General features: G+C 42.0%; 1 protein-coding gene across 8 annotated transcripts in view; it reads left to right on the top strand.

Annotated features, from left to right (window-relative positions):
• The first annotated feature begins 412 nt into the window (after positions 1-412).
• Positions 413-12,090, top strand: part of MTMR8 (myotubularin related protein 8) — a 39,225-nt gene continuing 27,547 nt past the window's right edge. For 4 of the 8 annotated variants that reach the window (XM_073361063.1, XM_073361065.1, XM_073361066.1 and 1 more), the window contains exons 1-4: positions 413-548; positions 6,211-6,333; positions 7,276-7,438; positions 11,454-11,611. In XM_073361063.1, coding sequence (XP_073217164.1) covers positions 525-548; positions 6,211-6,333; positions 7,276-7,438; positions 11,454-11,611 — 468 coding nt within the window. In that variant the 5' untranslated portion in view covers positions 413-524. Of the gene's footprint in view, positions 549-6,210; positions 6,334-7,275; positions 7,449-9,467; positions 9,569-10,757; positions 10,863-11,453; positions 11,612-12,090 lie in introns of those variants that run through there. The other 4 variants (XM_073361069.1, XM_073361071.1, XM_073361067.1 and 1 more) reach the window with 4 other exon arrangements.

Here is a 12,090-nt window from a genome sequence, read left to right on the forward strand (position 1 = left end):
ATTCCTGGAGATTTCCTCACATAACACAATTTTAATAGCAGGTTAATCTTTAAATTCCTGGGGACTCCAGGCCAATCCTGGAGGGTTGGCAACCCCATTTCTACCACATGGAGGGCTGGAGCCCCTGTTTAAAATGGCTGCTGGGACCGTCACAGGATCCCTTCAGAACTGCTCTAAAGTCATGGGCGCTGTTAACCCTCTTGGTAGCCCTAGTTATGTCTCTGCCCAGCTACGTCTCTGCCCAGACCTCTCTGGCCAGGCCGGCGTCCCCTCTAGTCTAGACTCAGGCCCCTTTGGCCTAACCCCTACAACTTGTGTCATGGGCCCGCAGCAGCACATGTATGGGCAAGTTGCCCTTTGCCAAGATGGCGACCTAGGCTTCATGCCGGATTCGCGACGGAGTCTCGCGGTGTTTGAGCGGGAGGGGCGGGACCGGGCCTGTGTAGATGGCGGAGGAGGTGGCGGGGTTGTGACCCAGGGTGGCTCTCGAATGAGGAGGGGAGCGGGCAGGTCGGGCCGCGGCTATGGAGCACATCACCACCCCGAAGGTAGGACAGCCGGCTCCAGCGGCAGCGTCCCACCCCTTCCGGGGACTCCGCCGATACAGGCCCTGTCCGCGCTACCTGCCCCCCCGGCTTCCCCAGTGCCCCCCAACTCGGCTTCTGCCCCCCAACTCTGCTTTCCCCGCCCCCCTTCCCTCCCCCCGGCTTCCCCAGTGCCCCCCAACCCGGCTTCTGTCCCTACCTCTGCTTTCCCCAGCCCCCGGCTTCCCCAGTGCCCCCCTGCTCTCCAACCCGGCTTCTGCCCCCCAACTCTGCTTTCCCCGCCCCCCTTCCCTCCCCCCGGCTTCCCCAGTGCCCCCCAACCCGGCTTCTGTCCCTACCTCTGCTTTCCCCAGCCCCCGGCTTCCCCAGTGCCCCCCTGCTCTCCAACCCGGCTTCTGCCCCCCAACTCTGCTTTCCCCGCCCCCCTTCCCTCCCCCCGGCTTCCCCAGTGCCCCCCAACCCGGCTTTTGTCCCTACCTCTGCTTTCCCCAGCCCCCGGCTTCCCCAGTGCCCCCCTGCTCTCCAACCCGGCTTCTGCCACCCAACTCTGCTTTCCCCGCCCCCCTTCCCTCCCCCCGGCTTCCTCAGTGACCCCCAACCCGGCTTCTGTCCCTACCTCTGCTTCCCCAGTGCCCCCCAACTCGGCTTCTGCCCCCTACTCTGCTTTCCTCGCCCCCCTTCCCTCCCCCCCGGCTTCTGTCCCTACCTCTGCTTTCCCCAGTGCCCCCCTGCTCTCCAACCCGGCTTCTGCCCCCCAACTCTGCTTTCCCCGCCCCCCTTCCCTCCCCCCGGTTTCCCCAGTGCCTCCCAACCCGGCTTCTGTCCCTACCTCTGCTTTCCCCAGCCCCCGGCTTCCCCAGTGCCCCCCTGCTCTCCAACCCGGCTTCTGCCCCCCAACTCTGCTTTCCCCGCCCCCCTTCCCTCCCCCCGGCTTCCCCAGTGCCCCCCAACCCGGCTTTTGTCTCTACCTCTGCTTTCCCCAGCCCCCGGCTTCCCCAGTGCCCCCCTGCTCTCCAGCCCGGCTTCTGCCACCCAACTCTGCTTTCCCCGCCCCCCTTCCCCACCTCTGCTTCCCCAGTGCCCCCCATCCCGGCTTCTGTCCCTACCTCTGCTTCCCCAGTGCCCCCCAACTCGGCTTCTGTCCCTACCTCTACTTCCCCTCCATTCCCCGGTGCTCCCCTTACTTCTGCTTTCCCAGTGCTCCTCTATCCTGTCTGGCTCCCCACTCCCCTCCCTGTCTTCAACCACCTCCCCTGGCTTCCCCAGTACCCCTCCATCCCCTAGGGCTCTGCTGCTTCTCTCCCTGCCTCCTGCCCCCTCTTCCCCAGTTCCCCTCCATCCCCTTGGGCTCCCACCCCCTGGCTTCCAAAGTGCTCTCCCTGCTTTTCAAATATATCTGAAACTGTTCTTCCTCCTATAGCTTCCTCAGTGTCCCTGAAAACCTCTCATCCTCTCCTTAGATTCCGAAACCCCATTTCCCAGCCTCCTAAAACCTCTCTCTGTTACTTCCCAATCTCTGTTCCCTAAAATGCTCTAAACTGTTCTCTCCCCTCCCCCCCTCACTCCAGCTATCTTCTTTGTGGCAGTCTCCCTAAAACAGCTTTTCCACTTCTCTTCTTCTCAGTTGCTTTTAGTCCCAGGTCTGATCATTTCCATCCTTGGGCCTGGACTATAGATTTGGGGTTCTGAAGCTTCTGTTTTTTGACATGCCCCATTTTTCTTACCAGGGCTCTGACAGATACCTAGTAGCAACAGTGAAAATTCTCTAGATTATCAGAAATCAGTCAAGATTCCCTGTTACTAATTTAGTAAAAATAATAAAGCTTATATATTGTATATCATATAAAGATCTCTAAATGTCCTCTACTTCTGTGAATTCTTGTTTGCTGGTCAAAATTGTATCTGATTACTACATTGATGGATGTTCTATGAATGCATAAAATAACATGAAGGGTTAACAGATCTTAAATTGCAATCTGGAGGGCTCATATTAGTAGGATGTGTGGGATTAAACCCTTGGTATAAAGAACATGATTATCTGTGTGATGGTTTCATTGTTTAATTATGAGGTCAGAGTATCTGTTTGCTCTTGAGTTACATATGTGGGAACTTGAGCATGGTTCTTATAATCTGTGCTTACTGCACTTTTCTGTTGTGATATTTAAAATAAAACCCATAATGAAAGTTTTATTTGCACTAGATGATGGGATGCTGTGTGCTCACAGGTGTTTTCACTGATCTAAGTGTATTTTATTGCTACTTTCAAAGTCTGAAGTTGCTTCGTTGAGAGCAGATGCTTTTAAAAATACTAATGAACATGTGATTCAAGGTGAGATGAAATGACTTGCTCATTAAACTTTCAGTTTTTTAGGGATGAGGTGGGTATCCTTACCCAGGATTTTTTCATTGGCTGTTGAGTTGTTCTGATGTGTTGGACAAACAGATGAGTTATGGTTGAGAGCTACCAAGTGTCTTGGATTCAGACAACTAGACTAACTAGTTTGATTTTGTTGTAGTCTCCAATGTGTTTAAACAAGAACTTCTTTTCATTACATCAAAAGTTATGTTAATGGCTTTGTTTATGGACTATCATGAGCATTGTGTATTTTTTTTCTTTAGAATTTTGGTTTTTGCTACTCATGAACAGTACTTATTATCTGATACTGTGTGTTACTTGGGGTATGTCTACACTTGCCATTTAAAGTAGAGTCCTTTTATTTTTGCGCAAAAACTGTGGGAGTGTCTACACTTGCCAATGACTTTTTGTAGTGAAACTTGGAGTTTCACCACAGAAAGAAAACCACCTCCATGAGAAGCATGCAGCTCTTGTCGGTGATGTGCAAATGAAGACATGTTCTTCCTGTTTATAGAACTTTTAACCGCTGCAAGATATCCCACAGTGCCTAGGTGACCACTCTGGCCAGCAGCTCTGGTAAACAGACATCCACTCCTCCCCCTGTAAAGCCCCTGGAACTTTGAAACTCCCCTTCCTGTTTTCTTGGCAAGTGCTCACTTATCTGGCTAAGTGACAATGCCTATGCCACAGAGCAAACAATCCCCTGCTTGGAGCAATGCTGAGCTACTGGAGCTGATCAGTGTTTGGGGAGAGGAGGCTAATTACAAATTAGTTTCTCAGGCTGCTCTAAAATATGTGATGTTGCTACCTTCTAACTTCTTTTAAGGTGAGTAGTGTTTATGAAATGCCTCTAGAAGTATTTCACTTATGTTTAAAAGAAGGGTGAATTCATTGATTTGTTTAAAAAAAACAAAAACAAAAAACCCCATCTTATTTAGGTCATTAGTGACCACGAGTCATAGTTGATTTTTTTTTTAAACTGTTCATTTTGGGATGACTTGAGGATTGGCAACTGGGCAGTTGTTCACTTGTTTAAATTGAACTCAAGTTGGTAGTAACAAAATTGCCACCTAGCTATTCGGTGACCTTAGAGAAGTAAATTTAACTACATCAATCAAGTTCTATGATGATATGCACCATGGCCTCGATGATTGGTGCTAATTGATGCTTTACAGTTCTATAGGTGATCCATTTAGGCTATGTCTGCACTAGCGCTTCTGTCGATAAAACTTTTGTCCGTTAGGGATGTGAAAAACACACACACACACGCCCCTGACTGACAAAAGCTTTTACCAATTAAAAGTGGACAAAACTTCTGCTGCTTGTTAGGGTGGTTTTATTCTTCTGACAGGAGAGCTCTCTTCCGCCGGCAAAGAGCGGCTACGTGGGAAATCTTACAGTGGCACAGCTGTACTGCTGTGATGCGCAGTGTAGACAAAGCCTAAGATGAAAATGGAGTCACATGGGTGGGATGTTGTGGATGAGCTTGAACTGCTGTTTCCCATGTTGTAGTCATTGTGACTAGAACTTCAGACCTAGACACAGTCAAATAGAGCTGTTTGGGAAATGTATTTTATTTCCCACAAAAATAATCTAAGGTAAACATTTTAATTTTCATCAAAAAAATTTCATGCGATTCTTTGGGTTTTAATTGAAAACAGAAAATACCAACAAATAAAAAGGCATTACTTTTGACTTGCTCTACTTTCAGCCTGGTATGTTTTGACAGGATTGATTCAAGCTTAAAACATAAGTTTCTTCCAATTAATGTTCTGTGTCTTTGCCTTAATTTAAAGAATGCATATTTTTGAACATCCGCACATTTATTTAAGATGTCACTAACAGCTGTTGTGTATTTTCAGTCACTGACATGTGACACTTCCCCAGTATAACTGGTTGTAGCAAGTGGAATTTTTCAAGGATACTGGTCCATGAAGTGGTTAGAGTAGGGCTCTTGTACATTTTAACTCTGTCGTGTTCCAGAATGCTCCACCACACTGGTGTGTGTGGCTGAAATCAGAGGGCAACTTAATAAAACAAAATATAAATAACTTTCAAAACAGTGGGTAATCTTGCAAGTGACATGTTACGTTTGCTTGGTAAGCATATCCTGCCAGCTGTTAGTTCATTGGTGTGGCCCTTTCAGTAAAGTTAACAATTTTTTTACTCTTTAGTTATAAAACGTATTAAACACTAGGTCAAATATGTATTGATAGGGATAATTAAGTACACTTGCACTAGGCACTTTAATGTCCATTCAGCTATTCCTTATTGGACTGATAAAGGGCCACTATAGTGCTTATTGCTATGGATTTAAAAATATATAATGTTGAAATGAGGCTAAACCTCTAAACCTCCCCTTTCGGTTGCTTAGAATTTTCTTACCTTTCTTTTTGGCCTGAAATGTTCCATGCTTTCTCTCAGTCCAATGGTGACGTTTTACTTTTGGTTTTTATTGGGGGTGTGGGGTGGCTGGGTGTGTGTGTGTGAGAGAGAGAGAAATACTTCCTGTATACATTCCAACTAATTTTTTGCACTATTTTTTGCTCATCTGCTAAAACAAAATTATTTCAACTACTCATCAAAGAAGGATATGAGCCTGAAGAAAATCCGTTCAGTAATTTTAAACTTTAAGCATAAGTTCACATTTTTCACAGCATTGTAATTTTCTATTGACTCTATGGGGTTATCTTAGTGTGACTTAGAAAAATGGGTGTTCACATTTAAGAACTCTGCTATATAGACAGTTACTAGTACTTTCTCCTTCTCTTTAAGAAACTACATACTCGGTAAACTAAGTGCAAAACCCAACATGAATGCAATGTTAGAAATGAGAAATCAAGCATCCAGAAGTATAGGAAATTCCAGAGGGCTCTTTCTACCACAATATTAACTTGGTCATGTTACACTTGCAGCATTTTTTCCTTCCTGTCTTTTCTTAAATCTTAAAATATCTCTACAAGCTTGCAAAATGGCAAACTTTTATGACCATCTCAGGTACAAAATCTACTTGCCTGCCTTTCACCAATTACCGTAATGCTTGATAAAGAGAGAACTAAAATGTTAATTGCCTGTCAAAAATTAATCATTTGGGGTGAATAGCCTTGAAAGAGTCTATCTTTTATTAATCTGTAGCATAAAACATACAGGATGTGCAATGTGGCTGAGTTAATGTTGCAGAAGAAACCTTTACTCAAGCATCCTTTCTGAGCTGTGCATTGAACATTTATACCTGCTGCAGTTCAGATGTAAATTACAGACCTTTCAGCTGTAAGTTGATTTGCTTTTCCTCCCTTTTCCATATTGCAGGTAGAAAATGTCAAATTACTAGATCGTTATACCAATAGGAAGCCAGCAAATGGGACGTTATACCTGACAGCTACCCATCTGATCTACGTAGATGCTTCAGCTGAAGTCCGGAAAGAAACATGGGTATGTTGTAATGTGTGGAACTTGTAAAAGTATTAATTAAAATTTCTGATTCTGGTTGTGTGTAATTGTGGTTTCATTAATTTGGAGGTCATAATAATAATCTTTTATAGGACTTTCATGTAAAGTGTCTTACAAACATAGAGACAGTGTTAGATTCAGGAACAGAACCCTGCTTGCTTGACTTCCACCCCCAAGTTCAATACACTAGACCACAATATCTTAATTTACAGCATTCGGATGTATGAAGAGTTGAAGGCAGCAGTACCTCAATCTGAGGGCAAATCTACGTTACCGTGCTACATCGGTGCAGCTGCACTGATACAGCTGTGCCAGTGTAGCGTATCTGGTGAAGATGTGCGATGTGGTGTAGCAGACTTATACTCTGTATCTGCAGAACTTTTTAAAATTTAAAATTTCCAGGAACTTGTTTCTTGTATTTGCTAGTGTATCTGTTTTCATTTGAGAATAAGATTCAGTATCTTGTGAGTCATCTTTTTAAAAAATTACTGCAATTCAGTGACTAATGTATCATTTCCATCCTAGTTAATGTTGGCATTAAGCAATGCAAGTGTGTGTCCATGATTTTCCCCCAAACGGAGGTAGTTGCCAGCACCAAAAATAGACTGATCAATAGCTATTATAATTGAAAAGCTCTTATTTTCCTTTGTGCAGTTTGACCATGCAAAGGAAATAAATTTTTTGTTGTCCACCCCTTAGTTAAATAACCCAATTTGAGGGGCTATTTGGATTTTTCATGTTTGCTAGGTAATTTGTCACTAATTAGCAAAGAAGGAGGTTGTGATGTTAAACGAGGTGCTGAAAGGAAATGATTAGATAAACAGAAACTTCTCTCAAATATTATTGCAGAATCATTCGTATCTGGTTATAATTGTCTCTTGTCAGCTGGTGCAGAAAGATTTAGTCTCCCTTCCTGTTTTTCAGATTCTCCATCATCATATAGCTACCGTGGAGAAGTTGCCTCTGACCACATTTGGATGTCCATTGCTTATTCACTGCAAGAACTTCCGTGTGGCACACTTTGTCATTGGACACGAACGGGATTGTCATGAAGTGTATACATCCTTGCTTAAACTTTCACAGCCAGGTACTCAGGAGTGAGTCTGTTTTGAAATCTAGAGGCAACTAATTGGCAAGTATGTTTGTGCAATGGGGAAAACCCTGGTTATTAGGCTGTTGGCTTTCCCTAATCAGCACAGGAAGGAAGGATTTGAAATCTTAAGCCATTTCCACCACTGTTGAGCTGCTGTTTACTTAGCACACTGTTGTAGCACAAAATTCTGGCCCTCAAAAGAGGGCTGGTAGCTTGCAAGTAAATGCAGTATTTACTGGGGCTGTCAACCAATTAAAAAGATTAACCACGCAATTAATCGCATAGAGAAACAAAAATAGAATACCATTTATTTAAATGTATTGGGAGGTTTTCTACATTTTCTAATATATTGATTTCAATTACAACACAGAATACAAAGTGTACAGTGCTCACTTTATATTTATTTTTGATTACAAGTATTTGCACTGTAAAAAAACAAAATAAATAGTATTTTTCAATTCACCTAATAAAGAAATTGCACTACAGTACTTGTACCATGAAAGCTGAACTTACAAATGTAGAATTATGTACCAAAAAAATGCATTCAAAAATAAAACAATGTAAAATTTTAGAGCTTGCTAGTCTACTCAGTCCTATTTCTTGTTCAGCCAATCGCTCAGACAAACAAGTTTGTTTACATTTGCAGGAGATAATGCTGCCCGCTTCTTGTTTACAATGTCACCTGAAAATGAGTAGGCATTCGAATGGCACTGTTGTAGCCGACGTCGCAAGACATTTACTTGCCAGATGTGCTAAAGATTCATATGTCCCTTCATGCTTCAACCACCATTCCAGGGGACATGTGTCCATGCTGATGATGGGTTCTGCTTGATAACAATCCAAAGCAGTGTGAACCAACGCATGTTCATTTTCATTATTTGAGTCAGATGCCACCAGCAGAAGGTGGATTTTCGGTTTTGGTGGTTCAGGTTCTGTAGTTTCCGCATTGGAGTGTTGCTCTTTTAAGACTTCTGAAAGCAAGCTCCATACTTCTTCCCTCTCAGATTTTGGAAGGCACTTCAGATTCTTAAACCTTGGGTTGAGTGGTGTAGCTATCTTTAGAAATCTCACATTGATACCTTCTTTGCATTTTGTCAAATCTGCTGTGAAAGTGTTCTTAAAATGAACAATGTGTGCTGGGTCATCATCCGAGATTGCTATAACATGAAATATATGGAAGAATGCGGGTAAAACAGAGCAGGGGATGTACAATTCTCCCCCAAGTAGTTCAGTCACAAATTTAATTAACTTATTTTTTTTAACGTGCGTCATTAGCATGGAAGCATGTCCTCTGGAATGGTGGCTGAAGCATGAAGGGGCATATGACTGTTTAGCATATCTGGCACGTAAACACCTTGCAATGCCAGCTACAAAAGTGCAACGCAAATGCCTGTTCTCACTTTCTGGTGACATTGTAAACAAGAAGCAGGCAGCATTATCTGCTGTAAATGTAAACAAACTTGTTTGTCTTAGCGATTGGCTAAACAAGAAGTAGGACTGAGAGGACTTGTAGGCCCTGAAGTTTTACATTGTTTTGTTTTTGAGTGCAGTTATGTAACAACAAAAAAAATCTACATTTGTAAGTTCCACTTTCATGACAAAGAAATTGCTTTATAGTACTTGTATGAGGTGAATTGAAAAATACTACTTTTTGTTTATCATTTTTACAGTGCAAATATTTGTAATAAAATAATATACGCTTTGATTTCAATTACAACACAGAATACAATATATATGAAAATGTAGAAAAACATCCAAAATATTTATTAAATTTCAATTGGTATTCTATTGTTTAATAGTGCGATTAATCGCGATTAATTTTTTTGAGTTAATCGCGTGAGTTAACTGTGATTAATCAACAGCCCTAGTATTTATTACTGTGTAAATGAGATGGTTGGGAGAGTCTTAAGGCAGAATTGTTGATGCCCTCTGAAATGTGTCTAGTCTGCTATCCCAGAAGAACTTTATGATCCTCTTTTTTTTTAGTACTGGTGAAAGATGCTAAACTGACAGCCTGGTAAAATGAAGTCCTTCGTACAGACGCAGTGCAGACTTTGCCCACGCTGTCCCAGCAAAGTGCTTGAACCCTGGACTGGGTTTGAACTGATGACTTAGAGGAATATAGTATGATAAAAACTTTCATTTATCTCCTGAGCTGTTCAGTCTCCTTATTACAGTATTAGAATTAAAACTTTGTAATCTGGCATATGATCATATACAAGTTTCTGGTGCTCTGTTAATGGCTATTGTCCTATAGCTATGAAATATTACAGATACTGTGGTAACTGTCACTTGCAGGAAATAGAAAATTAGTTGGTTTCTATTGCCCTGTGGCTGCATATGTAACTTACTGTAACTATTCTGTCCTATTCATGGGTTCTCACAATTTACTCTTGTCAGGTTAAGATTTCTGTTTGCATGCCTGCTTCATCTGTTTTGGCAGAGCAAATAATTATTCATTATTTGCTATTATGTGATTGACAGTTGAGGGTTACCTGTTTAGCAAGCTGGGTACTTTATCAGACTCTGGCAGGACTCAGTCTGTCTCAGGAGAGCTTGCTGTCTTGAGTATCAACTGAGTGAGTTATTGACAGGATTTGCATTTTTTGAAGAGAAGGAATGAAATTGGAGGTGAGGTGTGGTGTGGAGGGGATGGCGGAATTACTGTTTCTCAGGCTCAGCCTGCAGCTCTTGTTGGGCTGACAGTAATACTCCAGAGATCTATCAAGTTTTCCTGCAGGAAGGAGAGCACACTATTGAAATGGGAAGCTACAGGCTGATAAGAACTGTGTTGTGTGAACTCTTTGCAGAAGCTGTTAGTTTTAGTTGCTCTCTGCTGTTTATAGATTAACTCTTCATGCATTGCTAGAAAAGGCCAATGTATTCTTAAAGGAACCTGTTAAGTAGGAAATAGATTGCTTTAAGTGTAAAATTAAAATTTTAAAAGTTATTCATTTTAAAATGTTTGTTTTAGTGCTTGCTTGGTTTTGTGGTGGATGTTTGTATTTTGTTTAGCATCATGGTACAGGTGCTATGTATGGACCTGATCTAGTTGGATCCTGAGTAGAGGCAATTCCCAATTACTAAAATTATGAATCTGAATGCATCTCAGGATCATATGTATATATGAATGAACATTATATGTACAGTTTTGGCCCTTAACATATTGCCCTTCATAAATATAGTCCTTGATCCTGAGAGGCTCTTAACTCATTTTTGTCATTAGGCAGTCTATCATGTATCACCTAATGTGATTAGAAATGTTTTTCACTAACTTTCTTTTTTTATTTAAACCATACCTCTGTGCTCTCAGGATGCCCTGAACTACATTTTGGTAGTGCACGAGAAGCAGACTAGATACCTTTTTCAGGCTGAATAAAGTTCCACAAGTGAACAAAAAGAAATGGTGAAAATTAAAGTAAATACTTCAGATTGTGTCAGTTTTCATCTATGATGTTGTTAGTAACATAGGTAAAGAATCTGTACAACATACATGATATCTTAAGTTATAAGGTGGTAATTTAGACCATACCTTCTGATGGACAATGTTTACAGGGTTTTCATCATTGAGTGGAGACTGAATACACGTTGTCACTAATAGCGTGCATGCAAAGGTTTCCTCTAAAGAGAATGGGGGAGAAGTGCATAACAAACTACTAGCAAAACTATTAGTATAGTTGGTTGTTCATGTTATAAAAGTACGAGTAACTTGCTGTATTTTTTTTCTTCAGTCCCCTGGTGTGGTATAATAACGTACATATGTTTCTAGGTCTCCCAATCATTCTTTACTGACTGCTTTAAACATTTGGTATGATGATATGCCAAAGAACCAGAAAAGGTCTGCTTCTACTAGCTTTCATTTAGTTGTAATCTAAATGCAGAACGGTGATTTGCCCTGTGTGCCTGACCCCAGGGACAATCTTTAGGAGAAAGTGTGGAACATTTGACTTTCTTTTGCAAGTGTATTAAATTTTTCTCTCTACTTAATTTTTAAATTTCTTCTCCCCAGTGAAACCTGAAGAACTTTATGCGTTTTCTTATAACCCCAAAATGCCTAAAGATAACCGGGAGATTGGATGGAAGCTGATTGATTTAAAAGTAGATTATCAGCGTATGGGAATTCCAAATGACTTCTGGGAAATAACGGATGCTAATAAGGACTATGAGGTAACATCCGATGAAGTGAGCTGTAGCTCACGAAAGCTCATGCTCAAATAAATTGGTTAGTCTCTAAGGTGCCACAAGTCCTCCTTTTCTTATTGTGCAGAGTAGCCACTCAGTGCAACATCCTTTTATTTGTACTAATGACATGGAACAGCCATTCTACTGCTGCATAACTGATGCCTTGACAGAAGTGAGCTCAGTCTATCTAAAGTATCATCTTCCTGATATGAAGCCAGAGATCATGATACTGTAAAAGAGCAGAGAGCTGCAGAGTCGTCTTGATTTGCATGATCCCACTGGGAAAATACCAGATATTCATTTTCTAGAGAAGCATCAAACAAACTCACCAGGAAACTAAGATTCCTTTAGCTTCCCTAGGTAAAAGGGAACCTTCCCAACCCCCTTCCCCATATATACATACCCAGGTGGGTATCTGATGTGTGGAGGAGCAGTGGAACCACTCTGCCTTTTCAGGTTGGGAG

Source organism: Lepidochelys kempii, chromosome 9 (assembly GCF_965140265.1).
Source record: "Lepidochelys kempii isolate rLepKem1 chromosome 9, rLepKem1.hap2, whole genome shotgun sequence".
NCBI lineage: Eukaryota > Metazoa > Chordata > Testudines > Cheloniidae > Lepidochelys > Lepidochelys kempii.